At 45.0% G+C, this 23490-nt stretch overlaps 1 protein-coding gene across 1 annotated transcript; it reads right to left on the bottom strand.

Moving 5' to 3' along the window:
• Positions 1 to 218: 218 nt before the first annotated feature.
• Positions 219 to 22494, bottom strand: grid2ipa (glutamate receptor, ionotropic, delta 2 (Grid2) interacting protein, a). Its single transcript, XM_062407343.1, is given in 25 exon segments — positions 219 to 1596; positions 1772 to 1936; positions 2042 to 2160; positions 2286 to 2415; positions 2498 to 2584; positions 2940 to 3095; positions 3227 to 3423; positions 3600 to 3689; positions 3999 to 4086; positions 4178 to 5692; positions 6161 to 6601; positions 6889 to 7223; positions 7768 to 7942; positions 8042 to 8148; positions 8469 to 8624; positions 8864 to 9015; positions 9337 to 9633; positions 9779 to 9848; positions 10057 to 10142; positions 11243 to 11518; positions 19978 to 20132; positions 20217 to 20549; positions 20633 to 20938; positions 21034 to 21038; positions 22413 to 22494. Coding segments are annotated over 25 exon segments (5604 nt in total). The 3' UTR covers positions 219 to 1515.
• Between the last annotated feature and the right edge of the window lie 996 nt (positions 22495 to 23490).

Below are 23490 nucleotides of genomic sequence, written 5' to 3'. Positions count from 1 at the left end.
CTCAACGGAGACATTGCAGAAGCAGCAGGTGTGTCAGCAGCGAGTTGTACTGAGAGTGGAAGCAGACGCAGGGAAACACGAGGACGAGGCCTTTAAATGCCGTTACCTTTGTACTGTACAGTATCATTTCTCTGTAAAACATTTGGCATAACATGTTAAAGAGCATTTATCTCACACAGACACAGACATGGATTTAATATGACTTTATATTTGTCAGCATTGTTAGGACAGAATAAAAAATACAGATGTTATGGACTTTTGTAACACTTTATAGGCCTTAGACGTTCTGTAAAGACAACTTAGATAAGAAAACAAAGCTTTCACTAGCTGCACAGATTAACCTTAACAATTCAAAATATCACCTATAGACTTTTACAAAGCACTGGTGTATATTCTGAGATGTGAAACTGCATCACTAGTTGAGAACTAACCAAAATGATGCATCTCTTACACTAAACTTATCGCTCTGCTCAGTCTGTACTGCGTAACACAATGACATAAATATTTTGGTTAATACAGAAAAGTGCGTCATATACCGTAGCGTATGTTCTCATTTGATTCACTCTCATTCTGTACAGTGCAAATACAAGGTATCGCTGTTACAGCAGAACAGCAGTGAACAGCAAAAAACATATTGCACACTGCCCACTGTGGGCGCCACAAGATCCCACTTCTTCATGTGAATACAAATAACTAAAAAGGATCCTTACGACAGTTGAAATTGTCTTAAGTAGTAAGTGCCAACACCCCACTGTCTCATATGTACACATTTGTAGCACTGGCGGTATCATACCACAGCAAAACCATTTAGGAATATAAAGTTATTAAAGCTACACCTGATGCAGTAAGGAAATCCTTATAAGTGGAGGTATAAACATGATACAGCACACTAAACAATCTATCATTGGGATGTAACTGATTATTTACTCGAGAAAATAATCTAGAGTTAATCAGTAAAGAACCTATTTTACATTCAGGGTGGTGGGCTTCGTACAAACCACAGTTCACTAATAGGGAAACTGCATTTGTGGTTTCTTCCAAACCAATGGCTGTACGCAGGTATATTTTAAGTAAACATCTATAATCAGGATACAATTTAATTTTCATAAATCATCATCTTATTCAAGGATCAATCATAAAGTTTGAAACCGTAGATAACTCTGGCTTAGAGAAAGAAAACTTCGGAACTGTAACTTCTTAACAGTACAGCTATTTTGACAACCAAACAACATTGTGTTCTATCTCGAAGCCTTAACGCTTTAGACTACAATAAAACTTATTTTGAAAAGAACACATACACTGCACCACTGGTATAATGCAAAATTGTCTATATTTGATGCAAAGACATTCTGTCTCGCTGAATGTAATCAAAAGTACATACATATATGATACAAAGTATTTTATTGCTCAAAAATGTGCATTGAGTGTTGTGTATGTGTGTGTATTTGTGCAGTACACAGAATGTGTATGCAATGTGTGTGTGTTTGAACGGCTCTGTGGACATGTATGTGTGTGTTACCAGGCCAGGGGCGAGGCCATTCGTGGACTCCGAGGACTCTTCTGGATTTCTGCAGCCTGATGCTCACTCAGCGCTCTCTGTGGTAAAGAACCAGCAGGATCGCATTAAAGAGAATACATTTTTTTAGTTTGTTGAAGTCAGAGATCGAGCCAAATAGGACAATTAAATACGATTCTTACTGTTATACTGTAGAGGCGACAACAGGAATCATATTGAATTATTAAAATGGACGGCTGAATCTTCCTCCCTCACCTCAAACTTGATCATGAACTCCGCAAAGATGCCAAAGAAGCCTTCGGTGTTGGTGGCTTTGCCGTCTTCTCCGAAGTAGGAAGCAGTTTTGCTGAATTCCTCCATTGCTCTCTGCTGCAGGGACTCCAGAGACTGGATCGCCGGGTGACTGTTTTCCAAAAAGTTCTACACACTGAAGTGAAGGGCCACAAATGTTTCAAATCACCTTTTCTTCTCTTTTTTTTTTTTTTAACTTTATATGTTGAAAGTAGTCAATTTTGTGAAGGATACACTCATGACAGCAGCAAAACGGTCGTCAGCAGTCGCAGGCATCGTCTGACAGGCCGAGCGAATGTCTTGGATGGTTGCATGAAGGTCATTCAGATCTGACGCGATCGTCCTCTGGTTTACTGAAGATGTGTGAGTGTGTAAAACAACAGAATAAAAACACACTTTAAATCAGTGACTAATCTTAGAAAAATTATTAATACATCATGAATAAATGGTTTGATCCGAGCTTAAAGGAAAATCAAACCTTTGGCTGCAGGTGGAATCATTGTTAGATCTTTGGAAAAATCCAACACGTCAGGAAAGTGTTGACACAACGACTTGACCAGAATGTGCAGGAATGTCGACTTCCCATCCACTGTTTTAGTTGTGCTCAACTGTGGAGGAAACACAGAATTTAATAACTTAACCAGTGCAATATGATGAAAAAGAGAAGAACGATGACTCTGCGCGACGTACCTCTGTAAGGAAGTTGATCTTGAAGCCTGTGGTCTTGTTGGTTTTCGGCTGGCTGTTATTCAAGTAGTTTCCCATCGCCAGCACAAACTGGTGAAGGACAGAATGAGACGAGCAGAACCGCTACTCCGCCAAACAACTCATTCATGTTTCAGCTTAACAGGATTTTTTGTGTTTGGCAACATTTTTCTGAATCATCGTTTATAGGCGTGAATATTTTTTCTGTTGGTTGTACTGTCTGTGTAGTTCCAGCTCAGGGGTAAAAGTAAATGTGCTGTAGGTTAGTGAATGTTTTACTGTTCATCATATCTGATAACATAAACACCATATTCCTTATCACCATCCCACAGAATTGTATACGCAGCCTTTATACCCCATCAGCATGACACCATACAAAGTTGATTAAATACAGGTATTTATATACTTTTTACAAACGGTACTTTACCTCCAGTATCTTCGCTAGCTTCCTGCTGGTCTTCAGCTCCATGGAGGCCTTGTTGATACAGTCGAACGCTCCCCTCAACTCCTCGGTCTTCTCCTGCAGGGAACACTTGAAGAGGAGGCTCTGCAGGCGTGTCTTGTACTCTGGTACTGACAACATCTGGTGGAAATCACACACACACACACACACACACACAATAAGCAAACGACCTACTGATGATAAACAACACGAACAATGACACAGGCGTCTCCCATACAATGACTCACTCCACTACCCGGTCAGGACTGTACCTGCAACACAAACTGGTCTGGCTCACTGAGTTTGCCGGGGTCCTGTCTGTACTCTTCGTACTTTTTGACCTCCTCTGCGTCGGGGGCGTACAGCAGCAGCTGTTTGATGTGCGACGCCTCCAGCCTATCAGTGGCCATGTTCATCAGCACCTGACGCAGCTCTTCAGGAGACAGCTTCAGATGGGCTATCAGGATGGCTAGAGGTTAACAAACAAAGGTTTAAATACAGGAGAAATGCTGGTTTAATGTTCACCCTCTTAGTTTATTCTTCTATCAGTATTTGATGATTACAGCTACACACACTGCAGCTGAGGCAGGTAAGAGTATCCTTAACCAAACCATGGCCACACATTATATACCATTTTATACTTACAGGCATTATAAGCCTTCTTATGGGACAGAATTTCTATCACATCTTTCTTCTTGAAGGTTTCTGGCAGGAGGGATGGATCTGGAGCCGGCACTAAAGAGCGGTCAGTGTTGGTAAAATGCAGAATATTACACAGGTACATGGTAGATACACGTTAGTGAACATTTTCCCTTTTGATTGGTTTCAGGATGTCAAACTGCAAGAAGTCCTGTTGGAGAATACACTTAGATTCCACAAACTACAGTTGAACTATAAGACAAATTACAGAAATAAAACTAGGAAATTAAGATTATTTTAAGGTTTGTTAATTATTATTTAAAAGTTAGTGTATCTTTATTCAAGTGTCATTCTGTCAAATCAAACAGTAATTAATATGATATGAATACAGCCACTTGTACTCACTGGAGCTCTTCTGTGTCCCAAAGTGCAGCTCCAGATCCAGATACTTCACCATGTCATGCAGTTTGTCATAATCAGAATTTGCTCCCAACTGCCAAAGACATGTAAAAGTGTTAAAAGGATTTCATGACAAAACTTTACCATTTACTTGGCTCCTTGTGTCCAAACCCCACACAACTCACCTGTCCCCAGATAGTCCCCTCTGAATTCTCCACTTGCTCCCAGCGTAACCGCTTCACACTCATGTGATTGGAATCCATTCTTGACAGATTGGGCCTTGGCAGTGGTGGAGGAGAACAAGGTGGGGGAAGGGGCGGAGGAGGAGGGGGCCCTAGGTGCTCTGTGGGATCAGACAGTGAGTGCGGGAGGGACTGGGGCTGACTCTGGCCATGGGATTGTTTATGGTGGGATGATTGGGATTGCGGCTGGTTTGGGGATTGCAGCAGGTGATGCGAGGGCTGAGACTGTGGGCGAGTGGCTTGGGTGGAGGACTGGACTTGGTGCTGCAGCTTGTGGTGTTGGGGGAGGGGCTGGAATGTAGACAGGGTGGATTGATGTGGCTGGAGGGGCTGAAAGGTAGAAAGAAGAGGCTGGGGCCTGTGGGACTGCTGCGGGGGGTGGATGACATGAATCTGGTGTTGGTAGTCCTTCGGAGGGGGCTGTGGGGTTATGTGGTGGATGTGGTGAATCTGAGGTGTGCTAGAGTGGTGGTGGGTCTGCTGGATAGAGTGGGGTCTCTGAGGAGAGGGTTTAGTGGGTTGGGGGTGATGGGTTTGGTGGATCTGCTGCTCTTGGTGTCTCCCTTGAGGTGACGCTTGGGTTTGATGAAGACCTTTAAGACTTCTGCGGCTCTGGTGTGAGTGACTGTCTTGTTTTAACTTAACAGGAAGGGAGCCAGGCTCCTGCTGGGCTTGATGCAGAACCTCTGCAGAGGAGTGATGGGGCATGGGTTGGTGCATCTGCTGTGATTGATGGAGCAGCTCTGTGGAAGAGTGGTGGGCCTGGGCCTTTTGCATCTGATGGAGCAGCTCAGTGGAGGAATGGTGTGGTTGACCCCGATGCATCTGTTGAGCTTGATGGAGAAGTTCTGTTGAGGAGTGGTGAGGCTGCATCTGCTGCATTTGATGAGCTTGGTTCAGTAACTCTGTTGAAGAATGATGTCCCTTGGTTTTGTGCATTTGGTGGAGCATTTCTGAGGAGGAGTAGTGGGCATGGGCTTGTTGCATCTGCTGGAGTATCTCAGTAGATGAGTGGTGGGCCTGAGATTGTTGCAACTGGTTGAGCACCTCAGCAGAGGAGTGATGGGCGGGTGCTTGGTGCGTCTGGTGGAGCATCTCAGCTGAAGAATGGTGGGGATGGGGTCTCAGGCCCTGGTGACTTTGGTAGATTCCCTCAGCATATTGAGCTTGTTGGCCGGGGTGAGCCGTCGGTTGGGGCGAAGGTTGAGGTGGCGGTTGGTGCGGCGGAGGGGCTGAACGAGACAGACGCCGGTGGTGATGACCCGGGTGAGCCTGCTGCAGTTGTGCTTGGTGCATCACATAGAGAGGATGGTTGGTGTGGTGATGGGTTGAGTCCGGTGAAGGAAGTGGGGGTAAGGATTGGTGAAGTTGTTGGTGAGGAAGTGGTGACTGGGCTTTTTGCTGCGTTGGCTGGGTAGGCATCGAGTGGTGACTCTGGTAAATCTGTTGCATCTGTTTCTCTTGATAAGCTTGTTGCTTCTCGTAGGCCTGACGCTCCTCGAAAGCTTTTTGCACTTCATAAGCTTGAAGCTCCTGGTAAGCTTGAAGCTCTTCAAATGCCTTTTGCTCCTTGTAGGCTTGGCGCTGTTCGTATACTTTTTGTTCCTGGTAGGCTTGACGCTGTTCGTATGCTTGTCTTTCTTGGTAGGCTTGTTGCTCCTGGTGCATGTGTTGCTCTTCAATAGCTTTTTGCTCCTCGTATGCTTTCTGCTCCTCATATGCTTGTCTCTCTTTGAAGAATGACTCCTGATAGGCCTGCTGTTCCTGGTAGGCCTGCTGCTCTTGAAACAGTTGTTGTTCCTCATAGGCTTTCTGCTCCTCATAGGCCTGCCTCTCCTTGTACGCTTGTTGCTTCTCATAGACTTGCCTTTCCTTGTAGGAGTGCTGTTCTTGGAAGGCTTTTAGCTCTAGTATGGTAGCATGCACCTGTAAGTCCTCTCTTGTGGGTAGTGCTTTGTGGAGAGAGAGCCGCTTCGCTGGTGGATTACTGCGGGGTGGAGGTGGCGGAGGTGGTCCAGATTTACGGCGAATGGGCACATATGCTCTTGGGGAGTGTTCGGGGGTGAAGTGGAGCTGCTGCTGCGGTTGTTGTTGGTGCTGAGGCTGTGCAGGTGGTGGAGGGGGAGGAGGTGGGTCATTGAACTGATTAGGTGGAGGCGGAGGAGGTGTCATTGGTGGAGGAGGGATGTGGTCAGAGGATGAGGAGTAGGTGAGAGAGGAGGCATTCTCTTCTCCACTGCTGCTTTGAGCGTCACTCGGGCTGCTCAGCTCTGGGGCCACAAATCCTCCACTTTCTTCTTCGTCAACCCCCAGCTCCTCTTCGATATCCTCATCCTCATCATCCGGGAAACCCATCTGCACAACATCCTGGTATTAACACCAATCACACTTAATTAGACCATTCATTTCAAAATCGAACATCTTATCATATTGGTAAATGAATTGATCATGTTGCATTGTTGCCAAATAAAACTATGGCATAATGGGTTACTTAGAAAAAACAGTCAATGTCAATAATTTGTGATGATTCAGATTGTTAAACTTATTAAACTTGATAACTGAATAAGCATTAAAGGTTTTTAAATTACTAGCCAATGCATTTTGAAAACAGCTTCAGAAAGTGACTTCAAAGAGCAGCGTTAATGTGACCCCACCTCCTCGTAGTCGTTCTCAGGAGTCAGGAAGTCGTCGATGATGGCCACCCTTTGTCCCAGCTGCTCACTCAGTGCATCCAGGAAGCGATCTGTGTCTTCTGAACGCGGTGGTTTGGAGAAGGTGTAGCGCCGCTTGCTGCTGCGAGTCGGTGGTGGACTTGCTGGGTAGTCAGCGGGCTCCGGGGGTGAAGGTGGGGGACTGTCCAAGCTGATGTAGGGATTGGACTCCCCGCTGGTCTGGCTGGGCAGCCCAGATGAGTAGAACTGAGCTTGAGGGGGGCTGGGAAGAGGGGTCTCATGCCAGGATGAAGGGGTCGGGGGACCTTTACGGCTACCTGAGAGAAGGAGGATACAAACACAGTTATATTAATCAAAGATAAACATCTGAAGCTTCATGTACCAGTATTAACAATAATAAATTCTCTCTTTCTATCAGTGACACTTCCAGGTACTGCACAAAAAGTAATAAGAACATGTCCCAATTAAAAAAAAAACATATTCTTGATTTGATGGGGTCTTGTGTGCTTTCTAGTTCCACTTCCACCATCTTCATATCATCCTTATGCGAGTAACAAGCCCACCTTTTACATAATAGTGAAATCTGAGAGCACTCTGCATCCCTGGGGCTGAGAGTCTGACTTGTGGGAGGAAAAGCGATGCACAAACCAAACACTGAAAAAGACTCTGAGATGTAGAGAGATCACGAAGATGCCTGTCTGTGTAAAATCCAAGGATGTACAGTTGAGTCAGAACTAGGTTGGTTACCTTGGGATTCAACATTTTTGTCATCCTCTTTCTCTAACATCATTCCACTTAACACACACTCACTCATACACGCAATAGTAATCTTATACAATGTAGTTATTTTCTAACTCCAGCTGCTGTAGCATTGTGAACTTTGGGCACCTGTGTTAGCGAGCATTGTGGGGGAAGCCGAGCGCGAAGGAGGTTCCAGATCCAGCAAACTCTCTTGGGTGGGAAGAGGGCGACTCTTTAGAGACTTGGACCTCTTGGATGAATACATGTTCTCCAGCTCAGCATACACTGCCGACAGCTGGTGGGGTTGAAATGCACATAGAGACCGGGGTCAGACCTATTCTCCTGATGACTATCAATCCCATCTTGATATTTACTGTATCTTGGTGTTTCTTACATTGGTGAGGTTGTTGGGAGTCTCAGGGAGGGAGGTACCATCACCTGACTGTCTCTCTCCTGGAGCCAACCTCATCCCCATCTCCATCACTGGCTCTGCACGGAGGCCTGTGGTAATATAATCATTAGAATGACTTCCAAGGCTTTGTGGGGCTTTTACGGTGCAGGATTCAGCTGATCTGGGATAAGAATCAGCTCAGTTTACATGTACTCAAGTCAGATTTGTGCCAGTGACTGCAGGCAGCTGATTGTATCACAATGTACTGTGGAAAATTTACAGTATGAAATAATATCTGTCACACTGGTGATGTAAAAGGTAATTAAATAACTGTATTTATGATAATGTTGACTGCAATGTGAGTGATAAAGATTTAAATGGTGATGATGCTTCTGATCAAAGCAATGAGGAAGACACTGAAGATCTGTACCCAGGCCCAAGTGTGTGCCAATGACCAGGTCGTCTGAACTACGTCCCCTCACACTGCTCCTGTACGTGGTCCCCGTTACTCTCATGGAGCTGCTGCGGCGATGGGGCTCGTGGGCAGACTCAGGCTCGGGAGGAGGGGGAGGTGGTGGTGGTGGAACTGGAAAACACACACACACACACGCACACACACACACACACATTGGCAGTGCAGAGGAAGAGGCAAAAAAAATTCAGCACCCAGGTTTATTGCACTACAGTGAAGCGGACAAATGAATTACACATCCCTGCCAGAGGGATCTTCTCACACACAAACTTCCTGTAGTTTACACACACAAAACTTCACAAACATGTAAAAACCAAAGTCACATCTAACAATGTGGATATGAGCTCACACACCTGATGCCTTGAATCCAATAAAGCGTGAGATCTTGCTCTGGCAGTGTTCCTGCTCCTCGTACGTCAGCAGCTGGTAAACAAACTGCCAGATCACCTGTTTGGCTGGAGTGTCCAGCACCGGGAACACATCCACGATCAGAGTGTCAACATTCCTGTTTTCAAGGAAACACAGGCAAGGTGACAGAGATGTTTTGTACTTATAAGAACCAATTCTATTTCCTGATCCACATCTCCCATGTAACACATGCCCACCTGATTTTGAAATCTTTATATACTGACAATTACACTCATGAAATGTTTATTGTCAGTGTCTCCACAGCCAATTGTGGATTAATTTAAGTACAATTCAACTTGCACTGCAAAATATCAACAGTTAAATTATACCTTTGACTTCAAATTCACCCTCTCACTCTATTTCCTCTTGTCTTTCCTTCCTTCTGACGCCCCACTGTTCTTCCCGCCCGATTGCTCACCTGTGCTGGAAGAAGTTCTCCAAAGCCTTGCAGATGGTGTACCTCTCCTGGATGGTCAGCAGGTGCTCCAGCTGCTGACCGAAGGTGCGGCCCTGAACCCTGATACTGGGAGGCAGAATCTCCGCCACCCACTGCAGGGAGCTGAACACAGGGGAGCGGGCACGTTCCGGGGGACCACCGCCTCCTGCGAGGTCCTGCTCTGCCAGGCTGTAAGTGGACGAACCGTCCTCCACTACCAGAGTGGGCATGGCACCACTGCCCTGCAGCATGGTCACCACCTTCTCATGGGAGGAGGTCCTACAGACACATGCACACATACACTGGATGGAAGCCGTTTCTTTAAAAACGTCTGTATTATGTAGAAGGCATCAGGTTTAGATTTGCTTCAGTAAATTTATTGTTTTCTGCAAAAAAGTCAAGTTAATGTGAGTGGGAGCTCAACCTCATGTCCAGCCCGTTGAGAAACAGGATGCGGTCTCCTGGTTTCAGTCCTGCTTTGTCTGCTGGGCTTCCTGCAGAACAGAAAAAGAGAGTTTCAGCGATTCGATGATTTGACCAAGGAAAAAGCAAAGATGAGGAAAAACTCAAGCTTTGTAAAGATATTACAAAGTCCCCTTGAAAAAGAGTTGCTTGACTATAATATGTGAAAGTACTCATCTGGAACTGCAGCTTGCACGCTTACATATGCACAGACACAAATGCACAGACAAGTGAACGTACCAGGGATGACGGAATCAATCCACACTGGAGCATGACCTCTAAGAGTGAAGCCAAAACTCATGTTGCCTTTGCAGACTCTCACCGTCCTGAAGAGACAGAGACAGATTGAGCTTTGATTAACAGGAATCACCAAACGTTGTAGAAAACAAACAACAACAAGTTACCATAAAAACCCTGTTAGACTTCTCATAGTGAAAGCAACGTTTATTTAGTAAAAGTGGTCTATTTATTACTGTGGACTGTGGACCTCCAACATACTGCCATATTCAGCAGACTACTTTAAATTCACATCCTACACGACAGAGTCTACTTCAAAATGGACAAGACCACCCCGGGAAGCTGTAGAGCATCATCACAGACCTGGGCCACTGCAGAGATGAGCAGATTCCTGGGGAAGTTTATTCCTAAAGTTTAAACGGATGGTGATAGGATATTTGTAATCATGTTGTTGACGTGTTTGGAATAATTTAAAATCCAGATGAATGCGAGCAGGAGCTTAGCAGAGAGGAAACATAGAGACACGTCGGCAGATGAAGACAGTAAGGAGGAGGTCAGGCATGACTTGTCCAAATAGGTTTATGCTTTATATAGATTTAGGCGTCACCACCGGTGGGTCTGCTTTTCAGTTGACTCCTCCACATTTCCGCTGGCATTAATTCCTGACACAAAGAGACGAGTCACAGCGCTTCTCGTGTGGAGTGTTTACAGATTTGATCAGGCAACGGGAGAGGAAGAGTTATTTCTGGAAAAGTGTCATCTTTGAAAACTGACTCGACCAGTTAGGGCTGAGCGATGACTTCATCATAAAGATTTTCACATCAATCAATGTTGATAATTATCAGGATAATTTTCACATTATGTTTTAAGACTGATGAAGGTTGGGGGTTTAAACTCTTCTTCATGGCCAAAGAATGACTCTTTGCAAATCTGGGGTAGATCATTATGTGTGAATCCTCCTCACTGTGCACCTTGTATAAGCATAAAATCAATGTAAACAGTAAATTGGACTTTTGCTGTATTGCTATTGATGAAAATTATAATTTATGATATTGTTATATCACCCAGCCCTAAAATCAGTGGTGCTTAAAATAAAAGCTTAGACTCCTGCTGATAGAAACACACAAAAAGGATAAGTAATTAAATATTCATGATGCCACACTAATGGGTGGGGCTGCAACATACACACCTGCAGTTGGTGGTGGTGCCACTGGAGTGGCCGGCTATTAGGGAGCTGGTCTTCCTCATGCCCCTGGGTGGTTGGATCACGCCCTCCTCTGCGTGGGTGCGTGGCACTGAGCTGGCTCGCGTGGAAACCAGGAGGCGCTCGGGGTGATCCTCGCTCCGGCTGCGGCGTAGGCGGTTGCGGCTGGGGTCACTGAAGCTCCGCCCCTTAAGCCGGCTCATCAGGCTCTGGGACACCACCTCGTCAAAACGCTCCCGGTGCTTCTTGGGAATGAAGATCCTGGCAAACATTGTGGAACCAGAGTCAGATTGAGTAAGGAGAGCAGATGTGGAGCAGCATCCCGCTCAGCTCAGGCAGTAAAAAGACACATTTTTTGTTTTCTGCACAGCGACAAAAAACAATCACATGAAAAGCAACATCTCAGCCACAAAATCCACGACTCTGCGTGTCCAAAGAACATGGATTCTTCCTCTGGATACATATTAAACCGGCTGGGGATCCACTTAATTGGTTCAAAAACTGTTCAGTCCATATCGTCTCGTGAGAGGGCCGTGGCATGTAGAAGAAACTGGTCCAACACTATAGATGGTGTGTGTGTGTCTCTGGTATGTGTGTGTGTTTGAGAAAGAAAGAGGATGAAAGAGATAAAGGATGAGCTTTGGTGTGTGTGGTCCAGTATTAGCGGCTGCAGGTTAGAGTGTTCAGCATCAGTGACAGCCCACAGCTAATATGCAAAGAGGAGGAAGAGCAGTGCCGGAGCCACCTCTGGGAGAAAACACCCCACTCCCTCCCTGAGTGTTCCTTTCTCCTCCCATCATCAGCTCCCGATGCCTTCTCCCCTCTCCCACCCTCAGATACTGCTGAGTTTGATGTTGTTTGCGTTTCAGGGGAGGATCTGTAAGCCTGGCTCGCTCACTTTCCTCTAGTCTGCTTTGTGTGATGATTATAAGAAAGAGTCCAGTCATTAAAAGGAAGACTGGAAGGAGGACCAGCAGTAGTGACTATAAGTGCAAACGTATCGAAGAAGGCTTGTGTCTCAAGCAGCCTGAGGCTTGGTGGCAAAATTGGTGTTGTTGTCTCTTCTGTGACAGATGTTTGTCTTTTATTGCTTTTCAGCATCAGCACAGAATTGTGAAGAAGCTCTTTGTTTCCCATAACCAACAGTCAAACCTGTCATTCACCACTGATGTTTTAGACCGCTCGCAATGCCTGCTCCCATCAAACTCCCTTGTTGCTGCGCTGCATGTCGTTTATTTTTGGCCAATTATCTGCGAGAACAAGAAAATAACAAAACAGAACAACAGAAATGACCCAGAAAGGAAAGAGACGTTGCCGATAACTATGTTTTAGAAGTGTTTTATTTCATGTTTCCTTTAAATATAGGACGCCTGAAGCCTCCCTGATTCTGTTTCCTTCATCTTGAGATAATTGCACACAGATAACTGAGCAAACCTCCACCTACCATGCACGTACACACACACACCTCATTTGCGACTTTTGTCTTTTTCATATCTGCCTCCCATCCCACCCACAAGATGATGCTGCCTCCATCCTCATCATAAGCCTCTCTCTATCGTTCCGTCTTCAATGTGAATCTCCAGGGTCCCTCCTCTGTGCATTGGAAAAAAAAGAGTGCCTTGTGTTTTTGTGAGCGTGCACAAGTTCCAACGTGCATCCACACAGCCCCTTACGCAAATGCCCCAGAATAAGGCTCACTGATGCAGATTCGGTATTAAGAGCGGCGGCAGTCAGTTTGCAGGTACATTTGAAAACGTTGTTTGGAAGCAAGGAATACATGTTCTGGTTTTAGATTTGAATCAAGAGTGATAAAGAATCTGAGCTGCCAAACCAATTATTACAAAACTGATTTCTGCCCTCTGGAGGAGACAAACTGCTGACGTGCCCCCCCCCCCCCCCCCCCCCCACACACACACACACACACACACAAACCAAAAAGCATGCTTGTAATTACAGCTAAAACCAGGCACACTCACTTTGATCCAGTCCAGGTTTTTCAATTCAGGTCATGGTCTCTCAGGCTGTAAATCCAAGTTAAACCACTCTTAACCAATTAAAACTAAGTGCGTTCTACAGCATGTTATTTATATATAGATATATTGAATTCAATACAGACACCATATATAAACCAGGCTGTTATGAAACACACTTGCAATCTTATTTAAAGAAGTTAACTGCAAGTGTGATTGTGCCAAACAGTATAAAGTGAACAGTCACTATGTCTCTGAAACTCTCACAGAACAACTCAAAACACATCTGTTTAGCTCAGTCTACCAGATGTCTCATTTGATCAGTTCCTGATTAATGAGATTTTAACCATGTGTCTCTTATTATTATTATTAGAAGTATTAGTAGTTGCAGTACCGGCTGCCCCTGCCACAGTCTCTCTTGGTCTACCACCTTGTCGGAGTGCAGGAAGCTTTCCAAACCCTCTCCCCAGCTTTCCAGTGTTACACCACGGGGTCAGTAAACACATGTCTCAATCATGTGATGGGAATCCTGAGCAAACTTCCAAATCATTTTGTGTGTGTGCATGTGTTGTGTATGTGTGTGTGCATGTGCGTGTGTGTGTGTGTGTGTGTGTGTCTCTGTGTGTGTGTGTGTGTGTGAGAGTTAAATGATTAATACCTGTTTTTTGTGAGTTCACCCAGCTGTGGAGGCACTGGTTTGCAACACAGACCACTATAATCTTACAACAAAAACTGCTTATTAATTAAGCCATTTAATGGCAGTAATGTAAGTATCATGTAAATATACCTTATGTAATGCCATAAATAATTGCTTAAAATATGGTAATTAAGCCCTCAAACAGAAGACAAATGTCCTCTCTACCCTTTCCAAGACAACAAAGCCAGGAAGTAAAGTTAATTATTTACCATTAGGTCTATGATCATCTTCCATTGCATTAAGCCTTCTTTACTAATTAAGCCATTTTTACTAATTTTCAAATTAGACTCTTAGAGTCCCGGTCACTGGGATTCTGATCCTAGATCTGCAGCCAAAAGACCATTATTCGAAGAAATGTGATTTTCTACAAGTGTGTTACATTAATGCATCATCCCAATACCTCATTAGAGTTTGTTGGGGGTGTAAAAAAGGAAAGAATCAATGTAATTACAATGATACCACACAGTCATCTCTGTCCTTGAAGTCCTATAAACACACGTACATGGTGTGTATTGTTAACACACACAAATGCACATTTAACAGCTGCATAGCAACAAAAAAGACGTATTAGTGTTTTGTGCCAAGGTGAAAACCAAGAACTGATCTCTCATCTTGATTCACTGTCTCTTAAAACTATTGATTAAGTTATGAGAAGAGTGATGTGGTGGTGCATGTGTGGAAGATGTGTCAGTACAACCCCAATCAATCAGTGATCTCATTTTTGAGGTGATAATCTTCTCTATGGGTTCAGATTTATGTGCTTACATCCTGAAAAACATAAAAGCCAAGTGAAGTAGAGTGTGTAGGTGACAGTGATTAAGTGCACGATGTGTTCATGCACCAAAAAGGCAAAACTTCACCCGAGGGCTACAACGTGCTCATCTGTGACGCCAAGCTGCTCTGTGGTGTTATCTCGAGGGGTGAGCTTTCTCTTGCAAGCAGAGAAGTAGTGACAGAATCTTAATATGGCAATAACATACCGCGGGGAAAAAGAGATAGTAGTTGGTGAAAGGCAAAACGACAAGGAGGAGGAATCAATGGAATGATTTGAAGAACGGCATTAAAAGCCAATACGAGGATATAAGCGGTAAAATATGACAGAGCCAGAGAGAGAAGAAGTGGAGAACTAGAGCTCTTTCTAGGCCAGGGTCATGGAGCTACTGGGAATAAAGCTGGGTAGTCTGCGCTCTGTACGCTATGTGGGCCACAGAACTTTCCCAAACAACATTCATACATCACCAGAGTGACTCGGACAAACCGCGGATAGGGAGAACGGAAAAAGAACAGTGCCATTCATCGTTTTACAGCAGGGTCATGGCTCCATTTCATTTGATCAACCATCGACTTCGGCTCCGATCATCACCGACAGCTCTCGAAGTTTGGCCTTGCTGCGCTGTCATGGTGCCATCTAAGCGAAGGAGCATTTCACTCGTCAAATCTTGTAACCCAACCAAACACAAGTGAGCAGAACTTCCTCTGAAGTTGGATGTAGGCCTCGGGATGCTCTCAATTATAAGGAGGGCGAGAGGAGCCTATAATTAGGTCGGAGGGGGGGGTGGATCGAGGACAGGGCGCTCAGACAGATGAATGACAACCGCAATCAGCTGGGAAACTCATTGCAACAACCATCAAACCCACTTCTGATCAGACATTTTGACAGCAGGGCCGAGCATGAATTTGCAGACATGGAATTAAACCGTCTCAGAAAGAAGAACCTCAACGAGAAAGAGTGATCAGCAGAAGTAGAGCTGAGTTTTGCTGGAACCTACAGTTTTCCTCTGTATAGAGAGCGCACAGATTTTCATATATTTGCTGGCAGAATAATTGTCAATACAAGCCGTGGCAACAAACACACAGAGCCGTTGCACGACAATACTCCAGCAGCTTCAGAAACGAATCAGCACAAACATCACAAAAGCAAAGTGGAAGCGCCATACCGAACGTGTCTGGAAAGGCTCCTGTCCCTTCCCATGGCTCTTTGGGGGCTTTGAGGAAGTGCCTGTGCTCAGTTAAGCAATGCAAGTGCCTCCCCTGTATCTCGGTGAGTCCCCATCTTGTCTGAACAAGCAAACTCTCCGGGACAAAGGGATAAGAGGAGAAAGATGGAGGAACAAGAAGGCGTCCTGGATCTCAAAACCATTCACTGCAGACTCGGAAAACAGCCAGACGAGGAAAGAGAGAGAATGAGAGAGAGGGAGGGAGCAAAATGTAAAGATCCCTCCACACCTCCAAAACATCCTCAGGCAGAATCCTCAGCTGTTCTCCAACTTCATGTTTGGGGCGGCACTCTCTCCTCGTCCCCATGTTGTTCCCTCTCTTTCGGGGGACCAGTGAAGCCAGGTCACCACAGGGTGGTCTTCCCGGGCACAGCTACGGGACAATCCTCATCACCTGAGTCATCCATCATTTGGCAGAGGGAAGAAGTGAGTGACAAATCATCTCTTCCCTCAGTGGAGGAAGGAGGAAGGAATGAGAGGAACAGAGGAGTAGGTGAGGAGGGAGAGAGGAGGAGAGAATCTGAGAAGAGAGGAGAGCCCCGGTGGAATTTCATAGGCAGGTCAGAGAACAATGACTGTGTGTGTGTGTGTGTGTGTGTGTGTGTGTGTGTGTGTGTGTGTGTGTGTGTGTGTGTGTGTGTGTGCGTGTGCGTGTGAGAACCACTTATATGAGTAACTGAATGTACAAAAACGTTTACAGTCATGTCTGCATGAATGACATATGCTCGACACATTTATTTCTACACGTACGGCTGAGCAATAAAGCAATATCAATAATGACGCAATATAATTTGTCAAATAGTTCGACCTCAGAAGTGTCAAATATTGTGTTTGTTATTCTCTGCCCATAAAGACAAGTTTTACCTTCTCTCAGGAGCAAAATTCACTCGTTAAACTTAAAGGAAGTAATAATGTGATAGTAATCCTGATTATAATCAATATCGTCTGATATGAACATTTAAATCTGGACTTAAGTTTCTGACCATGTTGCTCGGCATCCATCCTAATCTGTGTAAATACCTCGAGCCCAGAACATCTTCACTAATCCGCACTAATCACAGAAACACATCAAACAGTGAGCAAAAATAAAGAAAACAAATGCGCTGACTCCCAAACCCTGGGTAGAGAATGCACCGGCCTAATTAATTCACAGCTTTGAAGTCTATATACAGATACTCAAAGGCTGTAATTAAATTCAGTTACAACAACACGACAGAACAACACAAACTAAAGAGCTAATAGCTGTTCCGGGATTGTCTCTAATGACACTCAGTATACATAAAAATGGGTTTTTGGAGCCATTTAAAGAAACAACACTGGCAAGTGCGTCAGAAACCTAGGAGAGAATTTATTAAAAGAAATAGGCTGCATATAAATAGAACACATCCTGCGGGAGGGCGAGGCGAATCGGCGAGGGGACCGAGGCAGACAGAGGGGAGCGTGGCCCCAGCTGGTCAAGTTCTACAGGGCGTACATAAGAAATTACTGATGTTAAACTCACAACCTGTATCACAACCCACTAAGAACTGGTCTTAGTTGGGGGCGGTTGGTGGAGTGTGTGTGTGTGTGTGTGTGTGTGTGTGTGTGTGTGTGTGTGTGTGTGACTGATGTGTCAATGATTGAGGCAGGAGAAGAGAGACTGACAGGTTGGGGGATCAAGCTCCAGACACATTGGTTCTCCACGCATCATATGACAACACTGGCCCCTCATCTCCAATATAATATCTTCAGTGGTTTGTTGATGTCTTAGAGGCTGGATGCAAAAACCGTGATTAGGAAATATACATTCAATATACAGTCAATATATATTCCAATATATTGGAATAGAGAAAATAAAAGTAAATACAGCTATTGACACATTCAGACCAGCTTTAACTTTGCGTTAATGTCAACAAGACTAGTTTATCCTGTTAGCACGCAACCACTTGATATGTAGACACTATACAGGGGAGGTTATTGGTTATTTGGTCACAACCCATTGTATTCAAAGTACTGACCTAACTAGGGTGGCAGCCATTTGCACAAACCATTGCCCGTGAACAACCTGGAAGCAAACCTCCCCAACGCTGCTGCCACAGAAATGTGATGAGAAGACGCTACTGAAAACATCACCAGCCACAAAGAAATATTTTGCACATTAACGCCTTTCAATGTTAAAGCACACCTGAACAGTAGATTTATATATAAAAAAAGTGCGGCTCTTACTGGGACAGTTTCTCGCTGCCTGAATGTGAAGGAAACAGCTACAACAGTCATCAGGCCACTGTGGAAACAGCCAATGCATAATTAATGTCACTGCTGTGCAACACAAACATTACGAAGCATTTTCACAGGCAGCTTTCGAAGAAAGGAAATCAGAGCTGTGATGAAGAGGCGGCGGGACTACAGCTGGAGGAAGAACAGATTACTCAACATGAATCTGTCACTGGACAAGCTGAGCACTAATTGACAGTAACTCGACTGCTCATTCAATATACTCCAACTGCACCTCTGCTCATTTCATGACCAATCATGGGCGGCGACACAAGACGCTCGGACACCAGGCTCGTTCACTGCTCACTGCAAAATCTGCAAATGCACAATGCCATGTCTAATTGATTTTCAATACTCACTTGAGGCAGCAGAGCATAATTCCTCCCAGCAGAAAACTTCAGAGCAGGGACCATGTGCATGTGCGTGTGAGAGACATGCAGTGTGAGGATCTGCATGTTGTTGTGCTCTCTAAAGCACCAGCAGCAAACTGCCTAAGAGCTGTATGCAGAGGAGGGAATAAAGAGCATCCAGTGATGAGATCCACGGGAAAAAAATAAAACGGTGCATATATCAAAGGGTGCATCACAGCTGACAGGGAGAGCTGGGAGAGGAAGGGACCAACAGAGAGAATGTCAAAGTGAGAGCAAGTGACAGAAGGGGGGGGCTGCCAAAAAACATTTGCGAATGTGTGCAGAGGTATTGTATTTTCGGTTCTGATTTCCAGATCAATGCTGAGTCGGGAGAAACATGATATTCAGCAGTGATTTTCTCACCGTAGTCTCGTGTACTGTTCCTAAGAGGAGAGAAACAGGACAAAGTGACATTTAAGCACCCGAGGGGCAACACTCCCCATATTTCACAGTAAACTGCTGAGGGGGCGATTCTGAAATACTGATTTCAAAGGGCAATTAAGGAATTTTAAATCCCTCTCTGCTCCTTAACCTACATAATAATGTGCTGTACAGTGAATCTGAATATAATGTACAACACATCTGACTATAAGTCTCCCTTGTGCGCGTTTACAAGCTTTCTCAAAATCTAAAGACTAGGAGAGCAAATGATTGAAAAACAACAAATCCACGACCTTATCGGAATCTGGTTTTCAATTCACGTAAATACTACTGGTGGGAGACTATATGACAATAGACTGAATGAATTTAGAAAAAAAATCTGTATTTCAAAAGACATTAATAATTTATCGAAGCACATATTGTAATGTAAATGTGGTTTCATAAGGGGACTGGACTTTGGTGGAGGTCTGTGCTCCCCTGATTGCAATCTTAGTTATGTTAATGTCTTATAGTCAAGTGCTGCAGAAATCCAGAAGTAATATACAAAAGGCCCAAGGACCACTCAAGAAACAATATACAATCCAAGCAATATTGAGAAACACAAAGAGTTTTGGTTGTTTGGAAAATTTCCGTACTAAGAAGCATCACAGTTACTCCCCAACAATGCATGAGAGGACTTTTTCGTGCACCCTCATGAATCCTCAGCTTCAACTCTGAGCTCACGAGCGAATACAATTCACCCTTTCAGAGACAAGACTGGAAACAGCAGCGCTCACTAAAACATGAATGTGTTGCAGTGGAATCCAGATGTAAAGCTGTTGCAGAACTTTATCACAAAGTGGATCGGCCCTGGTTTTCACGGCCTGCAGAGTGTTGAGGGTTTTCAGTTAGAAGAAATTCCCTTGTACCTGACAAAGCCTCTTAAATCTTCCCATATGTGGTGGCTCAGACTATTGAACATGAAAAGCTGTGCATGCAAGCATGTGACCTCTAAGTGCGACCGATCAGCTACCTGACGCTGTCGATCAGCTGCTGGTGCTCCTCTGTGATCAGGATATCAGGCAGCGCCTCGGCCAGACTCTCCACATCCCTCTCGGCAGCGTACTGCTTCAGCACGTCAAACAGCTGCTCCTTCACATCCGGTTCCTCCCCCAGCACCTCCTCCACCTGACGGATGAATACATTCATTGATACACACTATTGCAACAGCATGTATTCCCTCTGAGATGCACCCATGCGTTTCACAGGCACCTTCTTATTGAACTCCATGGCCTTGTGGGCGCGACTGTCCCTGACGCTGTCCCCGCTCTGTGACACCACCCTCATGCTGCTGCTTAACCGCTTGGGTCGCCGGGCCATACTGAGCACGCCCAGACGCAGAGGCCGACCCTGAGCTGCTTTGATCATGGCCGCCGCCGTTTCGTGATGCTTCACAGGGATGCCGTTGACCTCCATGACATAGTCTCCGACCTTCAGGCCACTGCGCCCGGCTGGGCCGCTGGGCATGCAGTCCTCCACCATCAGAGGGCTGTCTCCAACGATGGTGAAACCAAAACGGCCATCAGGGCCAGGGGTGATGTCGATCTAAAAGAGGGAAAGCACATGGCTGAGTGACTTATTTTCACCAAATAAAAACACAAAATGCAGATTATTGTGTGTCAGCTGACCTGTTCAAGCCGTGACACTACTCCAATGCTGGGTGGGACAGTCTTGAGGGTCTGAGCCAGGGCGACTAGCGCCGGTGTGCTGAGGTTGGTCACATCCTGGCCCTCAATGTCCACCACCTGGTCGCCTGGCTGCAGGCCAGCCAGGTAGGCACTGCTGCCCTCCACCACGGAGAGGATGTAGCTGGGCCCAGTGCCACCCAGCCGGAAGCCAAATGCCTCTGGCCAGTTCTGATTGGTGGCAGGGAGACCGAGGTCTGGTGGGATGGATGGAAAGATAAAACTCAGAGAGGTTCAAAGGGAAGGACACTGCAATCTGCGTGTTTTTGGAATGTATTAGTAAAACAGTTCAGCTCAGTTTACAGAAGGTAGTTTTCTTTCATCAACACAATAAATCCGCAAACAGGGACTTTTTAATGCTGGACGATACATGAGCAAGTATAAACTGCTTATCTGGAGCATGAGGCTCATGGAGAGGAACAGGTTGTGACTAAAATGAAGGTCAGAATGTCCATTGGCTTAAATAGGGCACCTCAGTGATGGAGCTGCCGACTTGTCACAGCAAGTGCACTGGTCTGTTTAATGAGGCCACGGATAAGAAGACACGGAGGACTCTGCAAAAATAAATAATCTTTCTTTCAGATTGATAGATTTGTTTTCCATAAATGCAATGACAGTTAAAGAGAAATAAGAAATGACTGCAGGTTATTTTCAACTGATGGTATCGAACCCACATGTTGAACTGCTGCCTTCCCCTGGTCACTGGCCTCATTCTACTGCAGCAGTAAGAGTCCCAACAGGCCCATTTAATGTCATCTACAACCATCTGGATCATCAAACATATATTTATATATACACAGTAGAATTATGTAGGACATAACAGGGATCAGTCTATGTGATGTTGTCTGTTGAAAATCTTTCACCAAACATTACAATCTTGCTCCATAATCTAGATTATAAACTGATAAATCTAAATATAATTTTGAACACAGGTACTTGCATTTAGTTTAGTTTCAATTCATGTTGTTTTCCAATCTCGTTTCGCTTTGATTTAGCTCTTCACATCTTGCACGTTTATATATTTGGGAGTAATAAAAGCTTAGGTTGCAATGACCTGAAATATAATTACTTGAATAATAAAAATAACCTCAAGTCTCAAGTCGAGGCTGCACTACCACTCCCCAATGATAATTATCTTAATCTCCCCCAGAGTGCAAAGCTAAAAGAGACACCTTGACATTGTGGGATGAAAGAGAGCTCATGAAAGAAAAAAGTAAGTGCATGCAGTTGTTCATCAAACCACGAGAATTAAACCAGTCTTTTTCTTCTTGTATCTGAACGGAGGCAGAGAAATATGGAGGCAGTGAGAGTGAGACAAACAAAATTAGATACAGAGATAAAAGTTTTTTAAAAAGGTGCTGAAGAAGTGAGAGAATAAAAGTCTTCAGATCAGCTTCGATGCAGAAAAAGACAAATCAGATCTTCCTGGACCACAGGGCAAAATATTCAGGGAGGGCTGTGGCTGAGTGAATAAGTCAAATCAGACCAAAAGGCTCAAAGAAGCGCAGAACTTTGGTTCAGACTAATGAGAGGAAGCATCAAACTGAAGCCGATTATTGATCTAAAATACTTTGGGAAATCACAAGCTGCACTCAGAGGATTGTCAAGACTTCCTTCCGTCCTGTTCTCTCCAACCTGTGTCCTAGATACACAATCTCAGCGACCATCCAGCAGTTCAGGACAGCTTTGTAAAAATTATGAATCTGAGAAAAAGAAGACTTACAGAAATCCTTGGAGGCACTCCGGGTCCCGGACTTGCTCTGGCGAAGGGAGAAGCGGCCCTTCCTGCTCAGGAAGCGCCTCATCCTTGCCCGGCTTGCGGCAGGGCACGTTCCAGCCAGCCTCCTTTAACCCCCGTCCAGGGGGTCGATGCAGCCAAAGAGTGCCCTCGGACACTCTCGTGCTGCTCCTCACCTGACCTCACCTCCTCCGAAGCCTAAACCGGCTAGGCAAATCAAGGGTACCTTAAAAGGTCACATCTGTAGGTAATAAGGGCCAATACCATCCCCTCTTCTCAAACAAAGGACCAGCACTCTGTAGTTGAGGACAGGAAGGCCAGAGGAGAGGGGAGAGCATCTGAAAATCAGGCTCTCCATCCTGGATGAGGCAGCCCAGCCTCAGCCTCAGTCCAAGCCCTATGGCAGAGCGGTGATCAGATAACTGGGACACTCTCACTTGGTCCTGAAATGGTTCTTTGCAAGAAAAGGTACTGCAAAGCCCCATTTTTCTATAAATACCTTTCCCTTTCTCTCTCTCTCTCTCTCCCGCCCTCTCGTTCTCTCTGTCTCCCTCTGTCGCTCAAGTGGATGGGGGCCCTCTCTGTGGGCTGAGGAGTGACCCAGAAACTGTGTGCTGTACCAGCCAGGGACACTTCTCTGATTATAGAAAAATTGTGTTAACCTCAGTGGCGGAGCAGCGGTCACAGAGATGTAACCTGCGGATATGCTCAAGGTTACACGCACCAAGCAGAGCCAATCAGCTGTGGGAATTTAGCATAGGATCGTCAGTAAGACTTGGAATATGTGAGACACAGAGATAACTAGCAGTGGGCGCTGTGTTTTCAAAGCAGGTGGTGTTCCCATGATGAGGTGATAGATGACATTCACACTGTAGCAACACACACACACTTCTAAAAATAAAAATGACATTAATTTAACTCAGCAACAGAGAAAAAACCATCACTAACATTGGTTTATCATTTCAGCTTTGCAACGTAGGAAAGAAAAAGGACTAATACTGACGCATATTTCTTTCAAGTTTAGGAAACAGTTATAATACGTAGATTAGTAAAAACCTAACAT

This window comes from Platichthys flesus, chromosome 16, assembly GCF_949316205.1.
Source record: "Platichthys flesus chromosome 16, fPlaFle2.1, whole genome shotgun sequence".
NCBI lineage: Eukaryota > Metazoa > Chordata > Actinopteri > Pleuronectiformes > Pleuronectidae > Platichthys > Platichthys flesus.
This window is presented reverse-complemented; position numbering and strand designations above follow the sequence as displayed.